The sequence below is a fragment of the Nanorana parkeri genome, unplaced genomic scaffold, assembly GCF_000935625.1.
Source record: "Nanorana parkeri isolate BGI_ZX_2015 unplaced genomic scaffold, ASM93562v1 scaffold23, whole genome shotgun sequence".
Taxonomy (NCBI): Eukaryota; Metazoa; Chordata; class Amphibia; order Anura; family Dicroglossidae; genus Nanorana; species Nanorana parkeri.
Window position 1 is genome coordinate 2,774,591 of NW_017306291.1, and position 25,229 is coordinate 2,799,819.

Here is a 25,229-nt window from a genome sequence, read left to right on the forward strand (position 1 = left end):
CATATCCCAGGTTTTTTTGGTAAAATTAGGTACCTCGGCTTATATTCGGGACGGCTTATACTCGAGTATATACGGTAACCCGGTAGTGTTAAAAACAAAACATTGAAATATCCACCTTGAATCCAATGCTGTAACCCCCTAGGAGGCCCTCTCCTCCACCAAATGGCACCCCTCTTCCAGGCTGAGTAACTGCCAGTGTCAGTCAACCCGCTTCTTGTAAACTCAGACTGTCATGGCCACACTAAGCAGATTTTAAGTGATCAGCCAAATGGTCCAGCTAGGATTCACTGGCCGGCAAGATGGTGGCAACTAATGGAGTATCTGGGATGCTGGGGACAGTTTCCTTCCTTTAGACGGCTCCACACCTCTTCCAAGCTGAATGACGACAAGTGCCCAGGGCATCAGGGCTCTACCCCCCTTCTAACAGAATGCTGCAGAGAGCGGCACCATGTCCCTAAAGGGTGCCACTCTCTGCAGCAGTTAAAATCAACTCAACACCAGCAGTAGGAGGAAATGGTAAAGAGGACATGTGAAGTCACCAGTGTAAAAAAAAAAAAAAAAAAAAAAAAAAAGGAGTAGTAACTGGCATGTTTTAATAGCATACAATTACTAACGTAAGAGTGGCAACCAGCTTGGGAATAACGGGAATGTTGAAATGTTTAAGTATGATATTTCTGGTACAATTGTTGGGGTTACTGTAAATAGCCTCATACTGTGTAAATTTTATGCTGTGGGGAAAAAAGGCCGAGCCCCTTGGGGTAGGGCCAAGAAAACAGAATAAAGTTTGTTTAAAAAAAAAAAACACCAAACACCAGCAAAGAAAATAGTAATGTCTATTGACTTGTGACATTGACATGCTTACCTTGTTTAATACACTGCTAACTTCACTTGCAAAGTCCCGGGAACACACTTCTAAGTGAAAGATCTTCCCACAGTTGGATACACAGGCACCTAGTAGCTGAATCACAAAATGGGTTTGGTAAGCACACACATGAAATGGCTGGAAGTGCATAGTTTGGATCAGTTTGGGCACAAAGCACACATTGAATACTTACAATATGAATTTTGGAGAAATGACAGACATCCATTAAAAAGCCGGACTACATCTATAACAGCTAAATACACACATGAAGCTCTTTTTCCTGCTAGAGGATATGAATTTCTGTCAATACAGCTCTAAAATTTACACAGTGCTGCCAGAGAGCACAGCCCTGAATGGTAGGGCGGACATCTGATTATTTTCTACTACTAGGGTCATTCCCTCCCCCAGCCATTAACTGGTCTGTGAAAGAGAAGTAGCACACTAATGAGCCCATGTCTCTCTATCACTAGTGCTCCTTTCTTCTACCAGCATGTCCCTTGGTAGCACATGAGCACTGTAACACAGCTGATTGGCTCTTTGCACTGCTTCTCCCTCTCCCAATCTAAGCTTTGCGGTATAGTCATTTGAAGAGGTTGATAACAGAAAATTTGGGTGCTTACACTGCTTGCATAAAAAATATATTTGAACTGTCTTATGCCAGCAACTTTCTGCCCCACAACAGTAATATACTAAGATGAGATGTCCCCTACATCCCTCTCTGCTTTCTGCCTCACCGATCACATTCAGACTTCTAAGACGGCATTCTCAGTCGGCTGCCAGGGTTGGGTCAGAAAGTAGAGACAAACTTAAAGTGACATTAAACCCTCAGATTTTTTAACATAAAACAATAGTGTAATGTGCGCCTTACTGTAATCCATGGTTGTTTCCCTTCTCTTTGCTGCTCTTCCTTTTAAATCTGTATCTGTTCTCATGCTGGGGGAGAACTTCTGTTTTGCAGCTGAGTGCCTTGTCTCTGAAATGGATACATGGTGTCTGTGTATAGGTTTGCAACCATAGCCAGCACTACAGGAAGAGGCACTCAGCTGCAAAGGGAAGTTCTCCCCCAGCATGTGAAGACATGAGGATTTAAAAAGGAAGAGCAGCAAAGAGAAGGGAAACAACCATGGATTACAGTAAGGCGCACATTACAGTATTGTTTTATGTTAAAAAATCTGGAGGGTTTAATGTCACTTTAAAGCGGACCTTTACCCAGATCTTTAAAATGACAACAAACACACCTTCAGAAATGTTTAGTAATGACAAATCTACAAACACATACTTCTAGATAATTGCCGGCTTTGTATTCTTTGCAATCCTTATTTCTCTTTTCTTCCCCAGTCTTCTTACAGTGGCCATGTTTACTAAGGGCAGATTACTAGCTCTCCTTTTGCTTCCTGGATTTCTGGCACATGGGACTAGGACATGTGACCATGCACATCATCTCAGGGGAGGAAAATGCCTTTGCCAGAGATCTCATGACATTACAGAGGAGATTTCCCAGCAATGCTCTGCTGATGACGTGGCAATCCCAGTGTGCATTGGGTTGGCAAACTGAAGTCATTTTGCCCTTTCAAAGCAGGAAGTGAATGTTCTGCAAGTGTAAGTATTTCATAATCACAGCATTCTACACCTGACGTGTCTGTGTTATTATTAATCATCATACATAGAGGGATGCATTGGTAGAATTTGATTTTTGAGTGTAAAGGTCCGCTTTAATCTTAAGTCACTGGGTGTCTCAGCCATGTTCTATTAGTAAAACAAGAAAGAATTCACACAGCTTAATTTTTATTATTATTATATTACACAGGATTTATATAGCGCCAATAGCTTGCACAGCGCTTTACAATATAAGGAATTGTAATTAGACCACTAACACGTCTGTTTCCTTCAATCATGACAGAGTGGGAGAAGGAGATCTGCTGCTCTTCAAGGTGTAAGTTCACTTTTAGTGGACTTGTACTTGGCAAGCTCCACTTACCTCCCTCATCAGTCCTACAAACCACACATGCAACGGTCCCCCTGCCGAGATTTGTGCTGTGCGGCCCGCTAATCACTGCACAGCCTCACCTTGAAAACCTTCATGGTGGGGTCTTGCTCCTACCGGTCATATGCACCACAATCCATATGCACTGAAATGGGAAGTCTATACTCAACTTTAAAAAAAAACAAATGGAGGGCTGAACTGGCCCCACTGTGAAGATCTTAGCGAACCCCCAAATTAGATCCCTGAGGTGAGGGGGACAACAGATCCACTAGTTAAGATCAGGTGATCTGATGATGATAAAAAGGGAATGGAGGCTCCAGAAGAAGTACGGGTGTCTAGGACAACCATTCAATCTTGTATGAGAAGATACAGAGAACTATCCAGCATAATACGCCAAGGGAAATGGTCAAGACCTTGGAGTTGGGAGACAACTCCAAGGGAACCATCATAAGTCAGAAAGACTGAAAAATAAGGGAAACCGGTAAGACAAGTAGAACACATGGTAGTGTCAATAGAACCTGACAGGGAAAGTCCACTGCAGGGCCTGCCTGCCTGATCCAGGACATGAGATCGGGCAGGCACCTGACTCACCCAGCTAAACCTGCACAGCCATTAAGCAAGGGGCAGAGACTTCAGCCTAAGAGCAAAGGAGGATCACCTAAGGACAGTAGCGGGGGAAGGTATTTTTAGGCATTTTCCCTAGAAACTGATTCCCAAGGATTCTATCCCACAAAGACCCCTAGACTCACGCTGAGTGTGTCTGCATCAGAGTTGCAGTGTAAGCGAACTATCAAATGGAGCACTGAGATGGTACTGTGCACAAAAAGCAGTTTGGCTCAAGCAGCATATTTGAAAGCATGACTGAAGTCACCGAAGAAAAAAAATATAATATCCAACGTGTACATAGTATCTTGATTGAAGAAAACTAAAGACTTGTAAGCCCTCAGGGGCAGGGCCCTCTTTACCATCTTGTCGTGAATTGTATTGTGATTGTAATATCTTCCTTATATTGTAAAGCGCTGCGCAAACTGTTGGCGCTATATAAATCCTGTATTATAATAATCAAAAAATATAGCTAAACTTTTTCTCAGCAGAATGGAGGAAAAGGCGTCCAACCCCGTAGGACACGGGTAGGCAACCTTGGCTCTCCAGCTGTGCTGAAACTACAAATCCCATAAGGCATTGATAGCCACAGGCATGTCCCAGAGGCAGAAGCATGATGGGATTTGCAGTTTCAACACATCTGGAGAGCCAAGCTTGCCTACCCCTGTCCTAGGACATCAGCAAAAAACGATCTGAGGTGGGGTTTTATGGGGCTGGCTTACTTTTTTTTGGTTGTCTTGTCTAAACCTCCTGCAAGTGGCAGCATAACCCACATGTTTAAGAATTACTATGTTTCTATGTCCCTTAATGTTACCTCAGATCAGACGTTACAGATAGATCAGATAAGTATATCTGGTGATTTGTGTTTCTGTTTATTGTTCTAGGTGCGCCTTTCTCCCATAAAAGACCATTTTACTATTTGTAATGATCAGTTAAAAACAAGATTAATTCACAAGAAAGAAAAAACACTCACTGTTAGTGCCTGCATTGCCACATGCGGGTCTTTATGGTTCACTCTCCTCATAATGGAGCGCAGGCAATCTTTGGGCCTATTAAAAAAAAAAATTGCAAAATCAAAATAATTTTTCCCCACATATAACTGATCTTTATGTTTTTTTTATAACTCATCCTTAAAGAATAATAAGACTGGTCCATTGAATATACAAAAACACCATTCTACACAACCATTGAGTACACACAGGGCTACCCACTTCTCAGTGTTGCTTACTTTTCCATCCCTAAGGCCCCATTCACACTATGCAATTTAGGATTCCTGCTGCAGAATTCCTGCATCAGGAATCCCAAATATCCTGTTTAGATGCAGCTGCTGCCACCCATTCAAGTTAATGACCAGGTGACAGCGGCCGCATCTTAAGCGGCAGTTTGCATGTAATCCGTTGCGATATGCTTCCATGCAGTTTGGAATCGATCACGGTCCCTGGAGGGATTTTATCTCATACCATTACATGCAGACTGATGCTTACAAATGTGGCCACTGTAACCTGGTTATTAACTTGAACGGGTAACAGCAGCTGCATCTAAACGGGAGATTAGGGATGCAAGGTCTGCCAAATCATGTTGTGCCACAACCTTGATCTTCAATAAAACTGTGATGCTACTTCTCCTGTGCAGTCGCTACTTTGGGCAGCAATGACTCACGCATGTATCGCAGCACTGAATACATATATCGCCATGTCTCTACAGCAATAGAAAACGCAACCTGTCTGCTGGTAAATTTTAAACTGTTGCCTAAAGTTCTTCTATAAAACATAGAGTCACCGGCCTGGACACACATGTAGATTAGGGTGAAGTCAGCACTCCGGATCTGCATACTTGTTCCAAGTCAGAGCCTCAAAAATGACTAAAGCCACTGGATCAGCATGACAACCAAGCAACTTAACATTTTCAGGAGCTGAGCACAGCAATAGCGGCCTCAATATTCTCGCTTTTGATTTTTTAAACTCTTTAGCGATATCCAAAAAGCAAGTATCAACAGCAGCACATAATTGGATTATGTACCCCTCTACATTGAGAAGAAGGATATTTAGGAACAACTTACCCTGTGCGGGAGTGCCCAACCTTATCACACAGGTCCAGGATAAGACCCCAGTCTTCAGCCGTGTTCAACTCGCTTGTTGCTTTCTCTGTCAGATAAAACAGAACATTTCATTAAGGGTTTTCAGCAAGTGACTAAAGAATTCCAACTAGCTACTTTCAGAATCCGACACACTTCTAGGTCCTTGCAGGGTCCTCACTGCACGCTGCGGTTTCATCCACTAGCCTCCTACACTACAGGTCACAGAAGTGGCACAAGGACTGGTGGAAGGAGCCACAGCACGCAGCGGGGGGGCCAGGAACCCAACACACCTGAAGTGTCAGCAGCGTAAAATTCTCCAGCAAACCCATCTCCTAAAGCTGAACTCCAGGGAAATATATCACTCTCATCTAACTGACAAATAATAAAAAAAATCCACTGTGCACTCACTGTTCTGCTGATCTGAAACCTTGTAGGAGAGGTTGGGAGGGCTGTGCATCACAGCAAGGTAGAGAAGTGGGCCAAAAAGTGCGGTATTATCCAGGGAACGAATGTCTGACAATCGCCTGTGAAAAGTACTCTATTGTCCCCTGGGAACAAGTGTCTGTGAACAAGCGCCACCTAGTGATCACTCCCAGTACTGCACTGTATTGTACAGCACTAATACTAAGTGCGTCTGTCTGTTTTAATTTGCTTTTGATTACAGTATTATTATGAAGTCAATACAGAGTTTATGGTATAGTATGCGTTATGGCATTAGTTAGACCTATTTAAAAGAGTAACTCTCAAGTAACCAGAAACTACATTTATCCGGAGTCTACCAATACCTGTGGATGTCGGATAACAGGGAGTTTACCCCACACACACACGCACGCTCTCTACCTCCATTTATCTGCTCACAAGCATTTGTATTTCTGTCCAGAAGTTAGATTTACACAGCTCTGCCACACTGCACAGGGTAGATGATACTTTTCTGTAGTTTCACTTTCACTTACAGGCCCCTTCTCCGTCCTTACCCCGCTTCTCGACAGGGAAAGGAGAAGCAGCACATGGAGGAGTTGATCTCACACTTTGCCCTCTCCTTCTATCGGCACGTTCCTAGCACTGTAGCACAACTGACTGGCTCCGTGTGCTGCTTCTCCCTCCTCCTCTCTGGGCACTGCTGTACAATGACTGCAAGAGGCTGCTTAGAAGACTTTGCAATTATTGATGCATTATGAATACAGAGCTGAACAATGTTGTGCATTTCACAACTGCTGGAGTTCAGCTCCGGGAATTGAAAAAGCCGACCCAATGGGGCTCCCCCTGTACTGCAAGGGTTAAGTGCTCGCTTTGTCTAAGGGGGGGGATTTAAATAAAGCAGATATACTTGCCTGATCCTCAGTCCCGCGGTGGTCAGCGTTCCCCTCCCCCCCCCCCCCCCCTCCGATCCAGCTGTGGAATGTCCGTCGGCATCCTCATGTCCAGGGCAAGTCAGTGAACCTGATGACGTCGCAGGTGATGACGTCACAGGTCCTTAGACTGCTGCAGTACAGGGGAGAAGAGGCTGTGAGGGGACTTGTCTAGCAGCCAGGCGGGACCAGGTGAGTATGTCTGCTTTTATTTGAGCCCCCTACGCAATACAAGCAGTTAACCCTTGCAGTACAGGGGGAGCCCCACTGCAAGGGTAACTTTTTGGACTAATATAATTTGATTCTGTATGAAGCCTAGGCTATCATTGTATATTTATTTGACACCTCTATAACTTGTAAACATATAATTACCAGAATACTTTCCCTTTGATTGTTTATACCCTGGAATACAGCTTCACCTAGACAGCCCGCGTTCATTAATATACGCAAGGGCAATTTTACGGAGAGATAGGTGGCAACGTGGGCAACTCACTGGCCACTTACCTCTCACGGTGGAATGAATGATAGAAGTGCATGAGGATCGATCCACATTCAATTTAACAGTGTCTGCAATTTTAATAGGTTTTAATGGTGGTATTGTCAGCAAATGTGTTATCTTGTATGTTTCTTTTTCAATAAAAATAATTTTTCACGTAACCAACTGACTTGTCCGGATCCTGAAATTGACCACTATTAACCCGCCATCTTGTGACGAGTTAACCTCCCCTTTTTTTCTTCTGCACAAATACGGTCAGGGATCGGACTACACAAGCAGTTGAGTAAATATTAGGAGGGGAATTAGAATTTATCGGATCTCCAGGCAGGAACAATACCCAATTTGTTTCTAACTTTTTGGACTCCCCGGAGTTCTTCTTTAAACACTATGCAGATCGGCAAGGGGAGGGGTAAGTATCACTCCCTTTCTTGGCCTTCATTTAACTTTTTTTTGTGTTACAGCAATGGAGTCACTTTAACTTCGGGAGAGAACGGCAGAAAACGGCACGATGACAAAAGACAAAAATAATCTGCATTGTTACACAATATCCTGCTATCCAGTCCCCCGACTCCTCTCTTTCTTCCCATAGACCTGGGAGTGCAAACCCCCCCCTCCCCCCAAACGCAGGAACACTGGATGAGCGTCACAAATTAATATTCTGGACAGGTTATTAAGATGATTGATGTCCCCCTCGCAGGCAGGTGGCATTGCAGTTTCCTTGCAGGTGACACGCAGGAGCGCAGAGATTTTTTTAACTTCATTAGCAATTGCGCTTACAGAGCGGCGCCCGCAGCGCTCAGCGGGATCACCGCCATGACGGCAGTTTAGAAGATACATTGCCGTCACTCTCCTTTATTCTCAGACACAAGAAAACTATTTTCTCTAGACTGCGACATGCACGGCTCCCTGTAAGGACCAGCAGGTTTCAGGTCTGAAGAAATGAAAGAATTTGGGATCAGTGATCCTAATTAGAGGTATACATTGTGCATCAGAAAAGTGTACAGGGGGCTACAGAACATGGTCCGTAAAGAGAACCTGTCACAACACCAGGACATACAAAATGAGCTCATGAGGGGGGAGGAAAAAAAAATGAATAGACACAAGTCCCATCCCCCCTCTCCACCCAGGGCAAATCTCCACTCTGCATCTAATCCATTACCAGCTAAGGAATCAGGCGGATGGATTTCTATGCCAATCTCTTTTCTTCTAAGGCCCTGTAAATCATCACGTTCTATACACTATGCATAGGACATAAAGATGCTGAGGGACATACCATTTCTGCAGCAGAAGGGGAGACAGAAACGAGCAGTTAACCCTTGCAGTACAGGGAAAAGCCCCACTGAAATCCCCAGAGTTCTGCTTTAAATCTAATGCAGCGTCTACAAATCAAATTCTAACATGTGACCAGCTTCAAAAAGCCTTTCGTTAGACCAGGGGTAGGCAACCTCGGCTCTCCAGCTGTGCTGAAACTACTAATCCTATAAGGCATTGCAAGCCACAGACATTGCTCGCAGAGGCATGATGGGATTTGTAGTTTCAGCACAGCTGGAGAGCCGAGGTTGCCCATGCATTAGACCAACAGAGCCAGAAAAATTGATCTATAGGACATTGTTGTTCTTGTCATTTTCTGTGGAACGAACTTTGTTTTTGTGTAACTATCTTCCACCGGAAAGCCCCCGTCCAGGATAATTACGGTGTTAGGTAAAAAGGGCTTTTAGGTTTTTTGCATCCAGTGATCACCGAGGGTCCATTTACACCTTTCAGCAAATTCCCAATAAACAATAAAATACATGAAAATCAACCAGCATGTTGCATTGCGTTTATCAGCAATGGAGTAGAGCGCTGTCTACTTTTTTTTCAGCGCATGTATGCAGAGCAACGCACAAATATTTTTTTTTTTTTTAAAGTTGCTATAGAAACATATATTATTATTATAATACAGGATTTATATAGCGCCAACAGTTTGCGCAGCGCTTTACAATATAAGGAAGACATTACAGTCACAATACAAGACAAGATGGTAAGGAGGGCCCTGCCCCTGAGGGCTCACAATCTAAGAGGGAGGGGGAAGTGATACATGAGGAGGTAGCTGCGCGGGGATGAATTGTCTGAGAATGTGATGGTTGAGCGGTTAGGTTGACGTGGGATAGGCTTCCCTGAAGAGATGAGTCTTAAGGGATCGCCTAAAGGCAGTCAGAGTGGGAGACAGACGGACAGGTTGGGGTAGAGAAGTCCTGGAAGCGAGCATGGGAGGAGTGGACGAGGGAGCTGGAAAGCAGGAGGTCTAGGGAAGAGCGGGGGGACGGTTAGGGTGACACTTTGAGACAAGGTTTGAGATGTAGCCGGGGGCAGAGCTGTGGATTGCTTTGTAAGTCATTGTTAATATTTTGAATTGTATCCTTTGGGCGGGTGGAAGCCAGTGCAGGGATTGTAAATAGAAACGCATAGCGCAACGCAGCTCAGCACATGTAAAATCAGATGAAGTGAACTTAGCACATGGCAATGCACCGACCTGTGTTATCACATGCGCAATGTTGTGAATAGGCCCTTAGCCGGGGGGTGGAATGAACCTAGAGACGGGCATTAACCGCTTGCAAACCGCGTGAAAAAAACAACGGACGGACGGCAAACTCACATTGGCGGCTTGCTGTAATTAAACGGCTTTTTTTTTCTGCTCGCGCACGTGCAGAAAAACCCGTCCGTTCTTCAAAGCCATTACCGGCTGTTTGACATACAAACGATCGGCGGCTCTATAGCCGCCGTTCGCTTGTATGTTGTGGCTGCTCGCCCCCTCCTGCAGTGCCGCCGCCGCCGCCCCTCCTCCTGCACCCTCACCTTCTAATCCGGGATCCGCTACCCCATATGCGGCTCGGAGGGCGTCAGGAGGAAGAGGACAGGAGATCAGCTCCTTGCTGATCTCCGTCCGGGCTGTGAATGCAGAAGTGATGTGTATTACATCACTTCCGCATTCACCTGTCAGTCATCTGGCTGCTATAGCCAGAGAGAAGAAGCTGATGAAGCAGATCTGTTCTTCATCAGCTTCTTGGGGTCCCCAGGTGACATTAGGGGTCCTTCAGACCCCTAATGTCTCCATAAAGAGGACCTGTCAGTGTACCTGTGCTATTATATAGGAGGATTGCTATCCCCCTATGTGACAGCAAAAAAAAAAAGTGTAAAAAAAAAAAAAAAAAAAGTTAGAAAAATAAAGTCACATATAAAAAGAGTTAAAAAATGTTTTAAGTCTCCTACCCTCACGATTCCGCACTTATAAACGTTCGATGGGCCAGAGTGCGAAAACGACAATTGTGCTACACGTTACATACCGCTGCGAATGTCGAAGTGAGAGCAATAATTCCAGGGCCATAAATCACTGATAACACTAAACTGATGAGCCGTAAAGTGTCGCCTATGGCCAATTTGGGGTATGGTAGTTTGAGGTTTTGCGCACGTTCGCAATTTTAAGGCTCGACATGTTTGGTGTCTTGTAAACCGACGTGACCCCGTCTTTTATATTTTACCAAAACATTGGGTATTAATAAATGTTTTATCATTTAATATGGGAGAAACAGGTTTTTTTTTAATTTTCGGTCATTTTTCCTGAATATAGTAAAAAATAAAACCCGTAGTGGTGATTAAATACCACCAAAAGAAAGCTCTATCTGTCCCTAAAAAAAAATGGTAGAAAATTAATTTCAGTACAGCGCTGCATGACGGAATAAATGTCAGTCAAAGTACCGCAGCGCTGAACACTGAAAAATGGCCGAGACAGGAAGGGGGTGTAACACCCCGGTCAGCAAGTGGTTAATGCTTAAGGCAAACTGAAAAACAAATCTGCTATTAGGTCTTTATTTTTAAGCACAAACAAGTGTATTAAATACAACAATACCTAAAATTAATTAGAACTGCAGCCAAATCTTTGGTTTTTTAGCTTAAGGCTGGGTTCACACTTGCGCGTTTCAGGCAGTGCGTTTTTACCGCGATTTGCGGTCAACTAAACGCGCTTTTACGAGGGCTAGCCGGCTGTATCCTAATGGATACGCGCGGAAATACACCCCAAAGAAGCTCCTGTACTTCTTTGGGTGTAGGGCGGATTTCAGCGCATTCCTACGCGCTGAAATGCGCCCAGGTGGGAACCATGCCCGTAGGAAATAATGAGATTTCACTTGCCGGGCGTTTTACAGCGCGTCGATCAGCGCTGTAAAACGCCCAGGTGTGAACCAAGCCTCAGAGAGAGTATTGGAGAGTTATAACCTCTGTCAGCTTATGCATGCCAACTGTATCCCATTGCTGAGATTTCCCTTCACTTCCTGTCTGAGAGCCACAACAGGAAGTGAGAGGAAATCCCTGGTGGTCGGCAGGGTCACCAGAACTAGTGTCCCCACTGGAAGATTTCCCATCTATTCCTGTTCTGGTGGCCACCCACAGTTTGGGATTTTCTTTCAGTGAGAACAGTCACCAGGACAAAAAAAAAAAAAGAAAGAAGAAAGGTGAATCTCCCTATCAGGGCTGCAAACACAAATCAAAACCGGACAGGGGTTCTAATCCATCTCCACTCTATCCAAAACAAAAGGTTTTGGCTTCAGTTCTTTTGTCCCTAAAACAGCAGCACTCAGACTGGGAGAGGGTATGTCAGTACTCAGAGCCAATCATCTCAGCTGCATGGACAAGTGCTGAGAGTGGACACACTGACATGAGGAGAAAAGAGGAATGACTCATAAGTTCCCTGCTGCTCCTTTATTTTCCAATCAGGAGCCGGGGGGGTATGTTCCTGACCAATCATGGCTACTGCTATAGTGGAAGACCAGGCCCTGGTTGTGTTATCTGGCAGGGGTGCCTGGATCATAAGCAGGTAACAGTATGAACTTTAACGGCATTTTCAGCTGCTTTCCTAGAGATCGGCTGTAAAGCAATCCTGAAGAAACAAAATGCAGCTGAAAGTTCCATGCAGCAGAAAGAGTGGAACACCCAGCCCTGCAGCCTCCATAAGATCCTTCATCACCTCACATGCCTGTGTCCCCTGGCACCTAGCGCCATTTCTGACCCCTATATTACCACAGGGTGACGGAGAAGGTTGGCGGATGTAACTATAGCACAGACACTGGCCTCCAACACTCGCCGAGGAGAAAAAGAGGAGGTTGTAGTGCTGGAACACAGAGGAGGTCACAGACACAGACAACAGGGAGGAGAGTATAATAACTTTTCCTGCAGTGAACCGTTGGCTAGCTTCACTGTGCTGTACATAGCCTGTGCAGAGTGGTGGGTGGGGCCCAGCAAGCCACACCCACTACTGGCTACCTGCAGAGAACTACAGGAGGGGGCGGAGACAAGACCAGTCACCCTGCACAAGGAGAGAGGGCAGTAGTGACCGGTCTGTATTACAGGAGGGGGCGGAGACAAGACCAGTCACCCTGCACAAGGAGAGAGGGCAGCAGTGACCGGTCTTACTTACAGGAGAGGCCGGAGACAAGACCAGTCACCCTGCACAAGGAGAGAGGGGCAGCAGTGACCGGTCTGTATTACAGGAGAGGGCGGAGACAAGACCAGTCACCCTGCACAAGTAGAGAGAGCAGCAGTCACCGGTCTTTATTACAGGAAGCTCCAAGTCTCACACTGGATTACTGCACAGATCCGGAAGAAATACACAAAGCTCACCAAGTGAGGGAACAATATACATGACTCTTGTATTTACACAACATTTGCCTATCCTGGCCCTCAGGGATGGCACACATCATGGGAATGTACAACCCATGTACCCCGTATCACCTTCACTTATTTGTTTTGCAAACATAAAAATATCTCAGTAGAAAAACTTGTTCATGTTAAAAGGACCATTCATAGTACCTGTGCACAATTCAGGTGAGCCGCGTCTATTTGTAGCTAACCATAGCTGTACTGTGCAGAACTGAGGAGCAGCCGCTCAATGCAACCAATCAGATTGCACGTCACATTGTCCAAGGAAATCAAGGAATTATTGGGTCACTTTCCTCCAGGTGTCATCTTCCAGTATTCATACATAAGCCCCCCCAAGTGGTGTTTATTCTTCAAAGAAAGCAAAGTTTGCCTCGGAAAATCATTAAATTCAATAAAATAAAAAAAACATACATTTTAAAAGGAAGAACTCCAGGAAACCTTTTTATTAATCCTTGGAGTTGGGCCACCCCGGCACTGCAAGGGTTAAGTGCTCGTTTTTGTCTAAGTTCAAAACTAACAAAGTTATACTCCCCCCAAAGCTGCGAGCCGGCCGGCAGGCACTGCGCCCGCCCCCGTCTGGCACTCCCTCCACTGCAGCAATGGAATCTTCCTCAGCGTCCTCACATCCTATACACGGTGTATAGAACGTGATGACTCCGGGACCTGAGAGCGCTGCAGCGGAGGGGGGAGAGACCCTGCAGGGACCCCTCTTAGAAGGAGCCGGCTCAGACCATCGGGTGAGTAGAACTTTTTTCTTTTTAACCTAGACAAAGTTGAGCACTGCGGCTAGATTCACATCTAAGGGCCTGTTCACATGAGTTTCAGGTCCTGATCAGGTCCGGATCTGCAGACGCGGTGCTACTGATGCAGTGCGTTTTGGCCGCGTTTTTGATGCGTTCCAGTTTTGGTTTTTTTGCTGGAGTGGGGCTGTCAGTATGTTAGCTGCAGTGCATTTTTTACGCGTTTTTGACCCTTTTGCATTTCCTGACCGTACAAAATGTGACATGCAGTATTTGTCGTAAGCTGAACGGACTGCGCACGCGAGACCTGTAGCCCATAAAACACATTGGGATACATTTTGAGTGCAGGAGCGTACGGGTCAGGTCAGCACACAAAACGGACGTCGTGTGAACAGGCACTAAGCGTCAGCGTTTTCGCACGTAAAACCGTGTGGTTTTTTTTCTGCACATATATTACACGCGTTTTTATGAGCAGATTGTGACACACTGAAGTCACAGGTCAAAAAGCGCAATTGCAGCGTGCGTTTTCAAGCGTTTCCTCCTGAGTGTATGGAGCCCAAACGAGCTGAGATCTGCCAAACAGAAGCTTCTGTACTTTTTCAGGCGACTTATTTATTGCAACAAAACGCTGAGGTGTGCACAGGGGCCGTGTGAAGGAATGGGATCTTTTTTTCGGTGAAGCTTTTGTCAAGCTGAATCCACTACGACAACACCCTCCGTGTGAACCGGGCGTTAACCCTTGCAGTGCAGGAGTCGTCCCACTGCAAGGGTTAATAAAAGATTTCCTCGGAGTTCTTCTACATTTTCATGAAAATTATCTTAATCTCAGACAGAAAAAAAAACAAAAAGAAGCGTGAAGGCCGACGGCTTCCCAGGGCCATTCAAATATTAATGCAGAAGGTGGCGGCCATGTCACCCTGATGACAAAGCCTTTCCCAGCTGCTCCCCCAGATAAAGGAACACTACAGGCCGTCACCGGAGGCCACGGGGGAGGTGTACAGGACGAAAGAGCAGAAATGTAAAAGACGATAAGGCAGGGGCGGGGTAGATAGTATAACTGTTCAATCCTAGCTTTGTATTGGCCTCCCACATTTAAGTGCCAGCACAGTGAGCCAATCAGGAAACACTGCCTGCACATACATAGACGCAGACACACTGCCTGCACATACATAGACGCAGACACACTGCCTGCACATACATAGACGCAGACACACTGCCTGCACATACATAGACGCAGACACACTGCCTGCACATACATAGACGCAGACACACTGCCTGCACATACATAGACGCAGACACACTGCCTGCACATACATAGACGCAGACACACTGCCTGCACATACATAGACGCAGACACACTGCATACATAGACGCAGACACACTGCCTGCACATACATAGACGCAGACACTGCCTGCACATACATAGACGCAGACACACTGCATGCACATACATAGACGCAGACACACTGCATGCACATACATAGACGCAGACACACTGCATACATAGACGCAGACACACTGCATGCACACACCGAGTGGCCAGATTATTATGACCACCCCATCAGTACTTCGTTGGGCCCCCTTTTGCCTTCAATACTGCGGACGATTCTTCTTGGCATTGACTCCACGAGATGTGGAAAGGTGATGCGAGGAATCTGACACCATGCCTGATGAATAGCGCTGTCCAGTTCTGTGAGATTTGATGGTTGTGGAACCAGCTGCCTGATGGCTCTTTCAACTTCGTCCCACAAATGCTTAATTGGATTGAGATCTGGTGATTGTGGGGGCCACCTAAGCAAGGTAAAGTCTCCCTCATGTTCTTGAAACCATTCCTGCACAATACGAGCACCGTGGCATGGCGCATTGTCTTGTTGGAAGAAGCCATCTCCATTGGGATACGCCATCAACATGATAGGATGAACTTGATCAGCAACGATACTTTGGTATGTTGTGCTATTCAGACGTTCTTCCACACGAATTAAAGGGCCCAAATCATGCCAGGAAAACATGCCCCAAACCATAACACTGCCCCCACCAGCTTGAAGGGTTGTACTCATGCATGTGGGGTGCATGCTTTCATGCTGTTCCCGCCAAATTCTCACTCTGCATCTGCATGATGCCACTGGAAACGTGATTCATCCGACCACATGACTTTTTTCCAATGCCCGACTGTCCAATCCTTGTGTTCCTGTGCGAATTGGAGACGTTTTATCTTGTTAACTGCAGACAGCAAAGGTGTTGGAACAGACCTTCGGCTTCCATATTCCATACGATGCAGTGTACGGCGAACAGTGCGTTCAGAGACCATTTGATCTGCAGTAATTTGATGCACTGTTGCCCTTCTGTTGTCTTGTACCAGTCTTGCCACTCTCCGTTCTGCCCTAACATTGACTAGTCGCTGACGGCCACAATTCGCACGTTCAGACCCAGATTTTCGGCTCTCAGTCCGGTCTTTAAACACTTTAACAACAGCTGCTCTTGAACATTTAACGGATTCTGCTGTTTTGCTGATACTCGCTCCATGGCTCCGAGCGCCAACAATCATCCCACGTACAAAGGCTGTTAAATCGCGTTGTTTCCCCGTATCTACAGAAAAAAATAACTTCTACTGTCGTGGTAAACAACCTGCTTCCCTATTTATAATGGTCTGGCCCTCTAGCAACTTCAGCGCGAAATTATAGCTAATTTGCCTACAAACGTCAGGTGGTCATAATAATCTGACCATTCAGTGTACATAGACATAGACACATTGCATGCACATACACAGACACACTGCATGCACATACACAGACATAGACGCATTGCATGCACATACATAGACACACTGCATGCACACACTGACAGGCGCATTGCATGCACAGCGGTGTCATCTTAGCACAAGCTCTTTAGTTGTATTTTCTCTGAAGACTCACTTTCTTCAGGAGACATATGGCAATGTATTACACCGCTGCACTCATAGCCGGAAGCACAATCTGTTCGGTCACAGGTTAGGAGTGCAGGTAGAGGAGAGAAGAAGAAGAAAGAGGAAAGAAAGGAAGGGACAAGGAGGAAGAAAGGAAGGGACAAGGAGGAAGGGACAAGGAGGAAGAAAAGAAGGGACAAGGAGGAAGAAAAGAAGGGACAAGGAGGAAGGGACAAGGAGGAAGAAAGGAAGGGACAAGGAGGAAGGGACAAGGAGGAAGAAAGGAAGGGACAAGGAGGAAGAAAGGAAGGGACAAGGAGGAAGAGACAAGGAGGAAGAGACAAGGAGGAAGAGACAAAGAGGAAGGGACAAAGAGGAAGGGACAAGGAGGAAGGGACAAGGAGGAAGGGAAAAGGAGGAAGGGAAAAGGAGGAAGGGAAAAGGAGGAAGGGAAAAGGAGGAAGGGACAAGGAGGAAGGGACAAGGAGGAAGGGACAAGGAGGAAGGGACAAGGAGGAAGGGACAAGGAGGAACGGACAAGGAGGAAGGGACAAGGAGGAAGAAGAAAGGATATACTCATCTGAACCTCAGAGCCGGCTGGCTGGAAGACCGGTCCCTGCAGCCTGTTTCCTCCTCCGCTCCAGCGGTCTAAGGTCCTGCGAGTCATCACCTCCAATACACTTTATTGAATGTGAGGACTCCAAGGGACATTCCATGGGTGGAGCAGAGAGGCTCCTGGGACTAACAGTCACACACCTCAGAGGATTGGGTGAGTATAACTTTGTTATTTTTGTCCCTAGATTAAAAAGAGCATTTAACCCTTGCAGTGCAGGATAGACGCCTGCAGTGGAGAGGTGACAGTGTCTCTTTAACTACCTCCCGCCCAGCCGATGTGTATACACGTCCTGTTACATCCGCTCGGGCGCGCCACGCGCGAGCGGGAAATGCCCGTTATTTGAAAAGAGGCAGCGATGCCCGTTAATATACGAGCGATCTGCCGGCTCTGTAGCTTGTATGAGGCCCCGAGACGTGCGCCCCTCCGCGGCTCTCCCCCTCCCTTCCCTCCGTCAAGCTGGTCCCGGGCTCCGGTGTGAGCCCGGGACCAGCATAGTGCCTCTGTCACAGGGGATCAGAGGGAGCTCGGTACACGAGCTCCCTCCGGTCCTCTCTCCGCTGTCAGAATGCGGAAGTGGTGTATATTTTTTTTTTCAAAATTTTCAGTAATTTCTCCTGAATATAGTAAAAAATAAAACCCGCAGAGGTGATTAAATACCACCAAAAGAAAGCTCTATCTGTCCCCAAAATATGGTATAAAAATTCATTTCAGTGCAGCGTTGCATGACGGAGTAAATGTCAAAGTACCACCGCGCTGAACACTGAAAAATGGCCTGGCCAGGAAGCGGGTCTAAACACCTGGTCTTTAAGTGGTTAAGAACATTTTAAAACCCAGAAGATGTACAGCCTTGACTGTGCCCCCCACCCCGGTGGGAACTTGGTGCTGACTGTGCTTAGGCCCCATTCAATGCATCACTGCTGGAGGCTGCGGCTCAGCACAAGCTCCTCCAATTGCCTGTGACTTGATGTTGAATGGAGCATCCAGAGATCTCCTCTTACCATTGTAACACTGATGTATTTATGGATCTGCTTTTTGTCCGGCCGAAACACTGAACTCTTTTATGGAAGGGGACAACAACCCTTCACAATGACGCCATAGGCAGTATGGTAACACAGGGGCAAAGGATCACTGCCTTGCAGCACCAGGGTCCCAGGCTCAAATGCCGGCTTCCTCCCTCGATTCCCATACAGGTGGGATGACATAAAAAAGTCTTGCAGCATGATGGTATATGGTAGGGACATTACAGTGATGCCATTACCAGGGCAGTGGAAGTGTACCCATGAAAGTGCTGCATATAGAGTGGTCAATGTACTTACATGGACTCAGGACAGCGCACACTGGCGCTTTTACATTGATGCCAACTGAAGTCTGCAGCACTGATGTACCTTAGCATACACCACACAGGAATTGACACCGGTACCTTGCCGCTCTGGACACCCCTCCAAATCATTGTATTCAGATGTTCCAATCACCACCATGGCCACACGTGTATAACATCAAGCGCCTCGGCATGCAGACGCTTCTACAAACATTTGTGAGAGAATGGGTCGCTCTAAAGATGCCCATACACCTTCCGATTATCGGACGATTTTCGTATGTGTGCATTGCAGTGTCCGACCGACGTTACTGTACCAGCGTACGACTTTTGACGGTCAAGCATGTTTGAAAACTTTGCTAGATCGTACGAATTTCGTAAGGTTGCCGGCGTTTCCGTCCGTCAAAAGTCGTACGATCTACACTGCGCTTCCGCTAACGAAAATACGACAAATCAATTCCCGCATTTCGTCCAGGTGCTTTTCGTTAATTACGGCTAAATGAATCTTGCGATCATCGGGGCAGGATGGGGCTGCCGTACGAAAATCGCACGACTATTCGATCGGACGAAACGTTTCGTCCCATAATCGTAAGGTGTATGGGCACCTTTAGGCTGGGTTCACACCTAGGAATATCGAATGTGCGCGTTTGTTGCGCATTTCGCGGCAAAAACCGTGAGACAAACGCGTGTTTCCGAGGGCTACTTGGCTGTATCCCAATGTAAATGTGCGACAAAAACGCCCCAAAGAAGCTCCTGTACTTCTTTGGGCGCAGGATGTTATGTAGCGCGTTCATACGGCCTGTAATACGCCCAGGTGGGAACCATACCCATAGGAAATAATGGGATTTCGGTGTTTGAGCGTTTTGCAGAGCGTTCGAACGCGCTACAAAACGCCCAGGTGTGAACCGGGCCTAAGGAGCTCAGTGAATACAAGCGTGGTACCGTGATAGGTTGTCACCTGTGCAATAAGCCCATCCGTGAAATTCCTTGCTACTAAATATTCTGTGGTCACCTGTTACTGGTATTATAACAAAGTGGAAGCAACTGGGAACAGCAGCAACTCAGCCACGAAGTTGTAGGCCACGTAAAATGACAGAGCGGGGTCAGCGCATGCTGAAGTGCACAGTGCGCAGAAGTCGCCAACTGTCTGCAGAGTCAATAGTTACAGACCTCCAAACTTCGTGTGGCCTTCAGATTGGCACAACAGTCTGTAGAGAGCTTCATGGAATGGGTTTCCATGGCCGAGCAGCTGCATCCAAGCCTTACATCACCAAGTGCAATGCAAAGCGTCGGATGCAGTGGTGTAAAGCACGCCGCCACTGGACTCTAGAGAAGTGGAGACGTGTTCTCTGGAGTGACCAATCACGCTTCTCTGTCTGGCAATCCGATGGACGTGTCTGGGTTTGGCGGTTGCCAGGAGAACGGTACTTGCCTGACTGCATTGTGCCAAGTGTAAAGTTTGGTGGAGGGGGGATTATGGTGTGGGGTTGTTTTTCAGGGGTTGGGCTTGGCCCCTTAGTTCCAGTGAAGGGAACTCTTAAGGCATCAGCATACCAAGACATTTTGGACAATTTCATGCTCCCAACTTTGTGGGAACAGTTTGGGGATGGCCCCTTCCTGTTCCAACATGACTGCGCACCAGTGCACAAAGCAAGGTCCATAAAGACATGGATGAGCGAGTTCGGGTGGAGTAACTTGACTGGCTGCACAGAGTCCTGACCTCAACCCGATAGAACACCTTTGGGATTAATTAGAGCAGAGACTGCGAGCCAGGCCTCATCATACAACATCAGTACCTGACCTCACAAATGCGCATCTGGAAGAATGGTGAAACATTCCCATAGACACACTCCTAAACCTTGTGGACGCCTTCCCAGAAGAGTTGAAGCTGTTATAGCTGCAAAGGGCTGAGCCAACTCAATATTGACCCCTACAGACTAAGACCCCATTCACACTGAGCGACATGCAAATCGCGCGACGTTGAGCGACGTGTCGCGCGACATCTTCCATTTGGGCTGTATGCAATCAGGAGCAATATCGCTCTAAAAAAGGGTCATGTAGAAGCGACAAGCTACCAGCGACGAGCTACAAGCGATATTGAGCGACATTGAGCGACGAGATGTGAACAGCTACATTGAATTGTATTGGTGAAGCTACATAGAGCGATATAGTGCGGAAATATGAGCGATATCGCTACAAAAATCGCGCGATAAATCGCTCAATGTGAACGGGGCCTAAGACTGGGATGCCATTAAAGTTCATGTGCGTGTAAAGGCCGGCGTCCCAAAACTTTTGGCAATATAGTGTATTAATAGTAGAGCTGAACTCGGGATTTACTATGTTATAGGGAACATTTAGAAATGTTATTTGTAGTGAAGTACATGGGGTTGCCTAGGCACTACTATTATTATTATTATTATTAAGCCTCGTAGCTGTACACTGATCAGCCAGAAGGGATATATTACAGTGGCACCTGGAAGTGGGGGGGGTATATTACAGTGGCACCTGGAAGTGGGGGGGGTACATTGCAGTGGCAAGTGGGATGAGCGATATATTATATATATACGGCCGCGTACTCCCATAGAGAAGGACAGGGGCTGCGTACTAAATCACACGCAGCACCTGTCCTTCCCGGGAGCTGCCCGATACAGCCGTGCCCAGAGCTGTACGTGCCGGCCATTTCTCGTGTGAATGAGGCCTAAAGTGAAGTCCAGCCAAAACGCTTCTGTGTTGTTTTGAATGGCATCAGCCTTCACTTCCTGTCCCTGTGATGGTGGTCACCAAGACAGGAAGCTGGATCCCTCCACCTTTGTCTGGGTACCCACGGGGGACAATACCCTCAATACATGTGACTGGTGAGGGAGACAGGACAGAAATGAAGGCCGCCATGGGCACATCTCCTCCATTGAAACACACAGCTACGATATCTCCTGGGAAGGTCAGGACCTCACTGCTGCCATGTCCTGATTTTCCCCTCACTTCCTTTACTGGTGAGGATGGCCACCGGGACAGGAAGTGAAGGGAAATTTCCCTAAATGGTAACAGCCAAGAGTAAAAGCCTGACAGGAGAACCAATCCTTCCTCACTCTCAAGGCCTCAGGTTGGTGGGCGTTCTTTTCAAACGCTGCGTTAGCTATCCGAATGTAATCGCATACGCTGCGTTTCACAAGAAAATGTACGTGACCCGATTTTCCTCAATAGGACGCACCGAGTCCAAGGAAACGCAGTGTAACACAAACAGAGTGAAATGCAGCATCTGAACTGCCGTGTCTAAAGCCAATGCGATCTTGCCGATTGCGTTTGATGTACGATCCAAACGCACGTCGACATGGGCCCCCACACGCATTAAAAATGTGTGGCAGGCTTGCGTTGCCTTTACTTGATAATGGCGGCATTTTTTTCCTCACGCAAGGACACGAGTCAAATGCGCACAAACGCGATGCTGTGTTACGCTAAACTGCGTTTCGTAGAAGTGCAGCATTATGTCGTGAACAAGGCCCACAGAAAATAATTCTTCTCTACACACCCTTAGCGTTTCTCTATAAAGCTCGATGGACGCAGTGCTAACAAGGCCCAAGGATCGCAATGGCGCGTGTCTGCATTTTCCACTCCAACGCATGCAACTGCTATAAAACGGAAGCCGCGGCGTTTGACAAGAACAGGCTGCGTGTGACCCGCTTTTCTTTTTAAGCGCAACAGGACCTGCCGCGTCCGAAGAAACGCAGGTCAAACTAAAACAGCGCCGGTTTGATCTGAAGGCCTAAGCGGTCAGGTGACCTGAACAAGTCAGTGGGATTTTGCTGACCTGCATTCTAAACCCCATTGACTTGAATTGGGCAGGTCACATGACCGCTCAGGCCTGCAGGTCAAACCTGCGCTTTTTTTTCTATTTCTCCTGCTTTGCGTTTCTTTGGACGCGGCAGAACGCCCGCCCATCGATGAACCCTACGGAAGTCACGCAGCGCTGTGCGAAGTGCGGTAACCCATAGCAACCGCTCATCCTTACCCGATGTGGTTTCCTGGCGTAACTAATACCCCATTGGTTGACAAGAACTCTCAAATTCTGTAGTATGCCATCACTCTGTGCGCTTTTCTCTTATTAAGAAGGAAGTCACCACCAAGAAACACACCTAGGTGAAAAGCCTCCGATGGAAGCTGCCTGTGAGCGCAGACAGCAGCTGCAGCCATCTGAGGCTTCTCGCACAGGTACTCTGATTCTGACAGGTCCCCTTTAGGACTACACAGGACCCCCAGTCTAGAGGGAAGAGGGGCTGGGACCCCAAAAGTTGCAGACAATGACTTACCAACATCTGGATCGAAGGGGTTGGTGGTGAAGAGAGGCATGGCTGCAGGAGTGGAGGGCTGGGGGGTCTCCTGGAGATCGGGGTGATGGGTCCGGGAATTCCTGCTGATCACTCCCCTGCTCCTGTTCGCCTGAGCATCAGCTCTCCGGAGGGGTCACTGAGCATGCCGGGAAATGCAGCTGTCTATTCCATTGCCTGTCCCCCCCCACAATGAGCTGCAGCGGCGCCGGGCTGTCCCCACTTTACTGATTGATGGGGGGGGAGACAAAGGAGACGGCTTGGTGAGAAGAACTTGTCAGCGGGTCCCTGGGCTGACGCTGGGATTGGAATTTGGTGACGCTCCCTTGGGTAAGTGGGAGGCGGCCGAGTATTGCGCAGGCGCAGTGCAGAGGGTTGCAGATGGGTATGTTGTGCGCATGCGCGGGGACTGCTCTGGAGCCGTACAAGTGTAACAGGGTCACGTGTGCGTATATGACTCTGCGAGATGAAACACACAACACCACGTGATGGCATCCCTCGTGTTATTGATTTCATTTCGTTGTCATGAGCCAGTTTTCGCCTGTTTTCTAAGAAATTCATTGGGGGAGATTTATCAAAACTGGAGCAGTTGCCCATATTAACCAATCAGCTTCTCTCTTCATTTTGTTCAGTTAACCATTGAAAATGAAAGAGAAGCTGATTGGTTGCCATGGCCAGCTATCCCAAATTTTGTCTGTAGTCGGTATACTTGCGTTATGCACATCCATTTTTGTTTAATCGCTCAGACCCAATAACCGTTGCCGGACAATGCCACACAACAGTTGATCGATTGCTTGGATCACCGTATGATTGGTGTTTCGAATGGTCAGCATTTTCCAGACAGTCCAATTGCTTACATTTGTAATTGGATCCTTCCATATAAGCCAAAAGTGCTAACATTGGTAGCCAAAAACCAAATAATAAGGGCTGAAGCAAACTTTTGAGCAGTTTTGCAGTAGCACGTGTTACATGTCCATTCATTGGGAGGAATTGATCAAAACTGGACCAGTTGCCCATGGCAACCAATCGGCTTTTATCTTTCCTTTTCAAAGCTTAACTGAAGAAGAGAGAAGCTGATTGGTTGCCATAGGCAACTATCCCAGATTTTGGCGGCTCCCCGCATTTTCTTTAATGAGAGTTTTCCTCTATTATTATTATACAGTGATCTCAAGTCTCCCTGATGTTCAGGGAGTCTCCCTCTATTAGATAGCGGCTCCCTGATGTCCGCGAGAGAGGCATTTTCTCCCTGAAATAAGGTTTTGCAGGTTGGGATGTCTGATTATACAGGATTTATATAGCGTCAACAGTCTATGCAGCCTTTTACAATATAATGAAGACATTACCATACAATTCAAGACAAGATGGTAAGGAGTGCCTGCCCGTGAGAGCTTACAATCTAAAGAGTAATTCCACTTTCCCAAGTGAATTTGGGAAACCAGAATTCCCCCACAGCCGTTATACTTACCTCTCGGTGAATTCCCCCCTGCCGGTGTGGGTGTGCTATCCGTACTCCGTACTGCTGCGTAGTGCAACCCTGCGCTCTGTAGTTTGAATTTTGCTCGAAAATGGCGAGCATTCATTGGTCACTGCAGTCCCCTGACCTGAATGAGAAGCACTTCTTAGCAAGAGCACATACACCTGCTCCGGCTGGGAGGCAGAAGTATTCGCTGGGTCCCCTGCTCTCTCCTGGCACTGTCGGGCTCTCGGTCCGTGACCGAGTGCCCAACTTTTCATAGGGGGGTGACACCAATATGACTGTTAGTCATTTTGGTGTCACCCCTCCAATGGGGGCACCCGGGTGCGAGCCGCACCCCCCTTGTGACGCCACTGCATATGCAGGTCGTATGTCTTGTTTAGTAGTGTTGCAATGTCAATGGGTCAGCTCTGACCTGACTGAAAAGAATAAAGCTGGGTATACACGGTTAGATTGTTTTTGTTCAGTTATCAAGCTGAATGGAGAACAATTGTTATCTATGTGTCTTGTTCACACCACAATGCAGAAACATGCAGGCATGCACTACGCTGCTGTGCGGGGACCTGAATAGGGTGTACATATTGTACACTACCAATAAAGTTTAAAAAAATGTAAACAGTGACCCAGCACACCTCTAAAGGCCGTGACACACTGCACGCGAAGCAGCGCGGAGCGGGGGCGCACTGCCTTTGCGAGCAGTGTGTCATGTCATTTTCTGCTCGGCACCTCAGCTTGCGAGAGCTCGCGGAGCTGAGCGTGCCGAGATGAACAATTTCAACTTCAGCCAATCGGCTCGCA

The 25,229-nt window shown here is 47.1% G+C and overlaps 1 protein-coding gene across 1 annotated transcript in view; it reads right to left on the bottom strand.

Annotated features, from left to right (window-relative positions):
* The window catches only part of STAM (signal transducing adaptor molecule), a 40,334-nt gene extending 17,044 nt beyond the window's left edge, over positions 1-23,290 (bottom strand). Inside the window, exons 1-4 of the mRNA XM_018564086.1 lie at positions 22,940-23,290; positions 5,509-5,593; positions 4,423-4,498; positions 863-958 (exon numbers count right to left, since the gene is read on the bottom strand). Coding sequence (XP_018419588.1) covers positions 863-958; positions 4,423-4,498; positions 5,509-5,593; positions 22,940-22,979 — 297 coding nt within the window. The 5' untranslated portion in view covers positions 22,980-23,290. The remainder of the gene's footprint in view (positions 1-862; positions 959-4,422; positions 4,499-5,508; positions 5,594-22,939) is intronic.
* Positions 23,291-25,229: the final 1,939 nt, after the last annotated feature.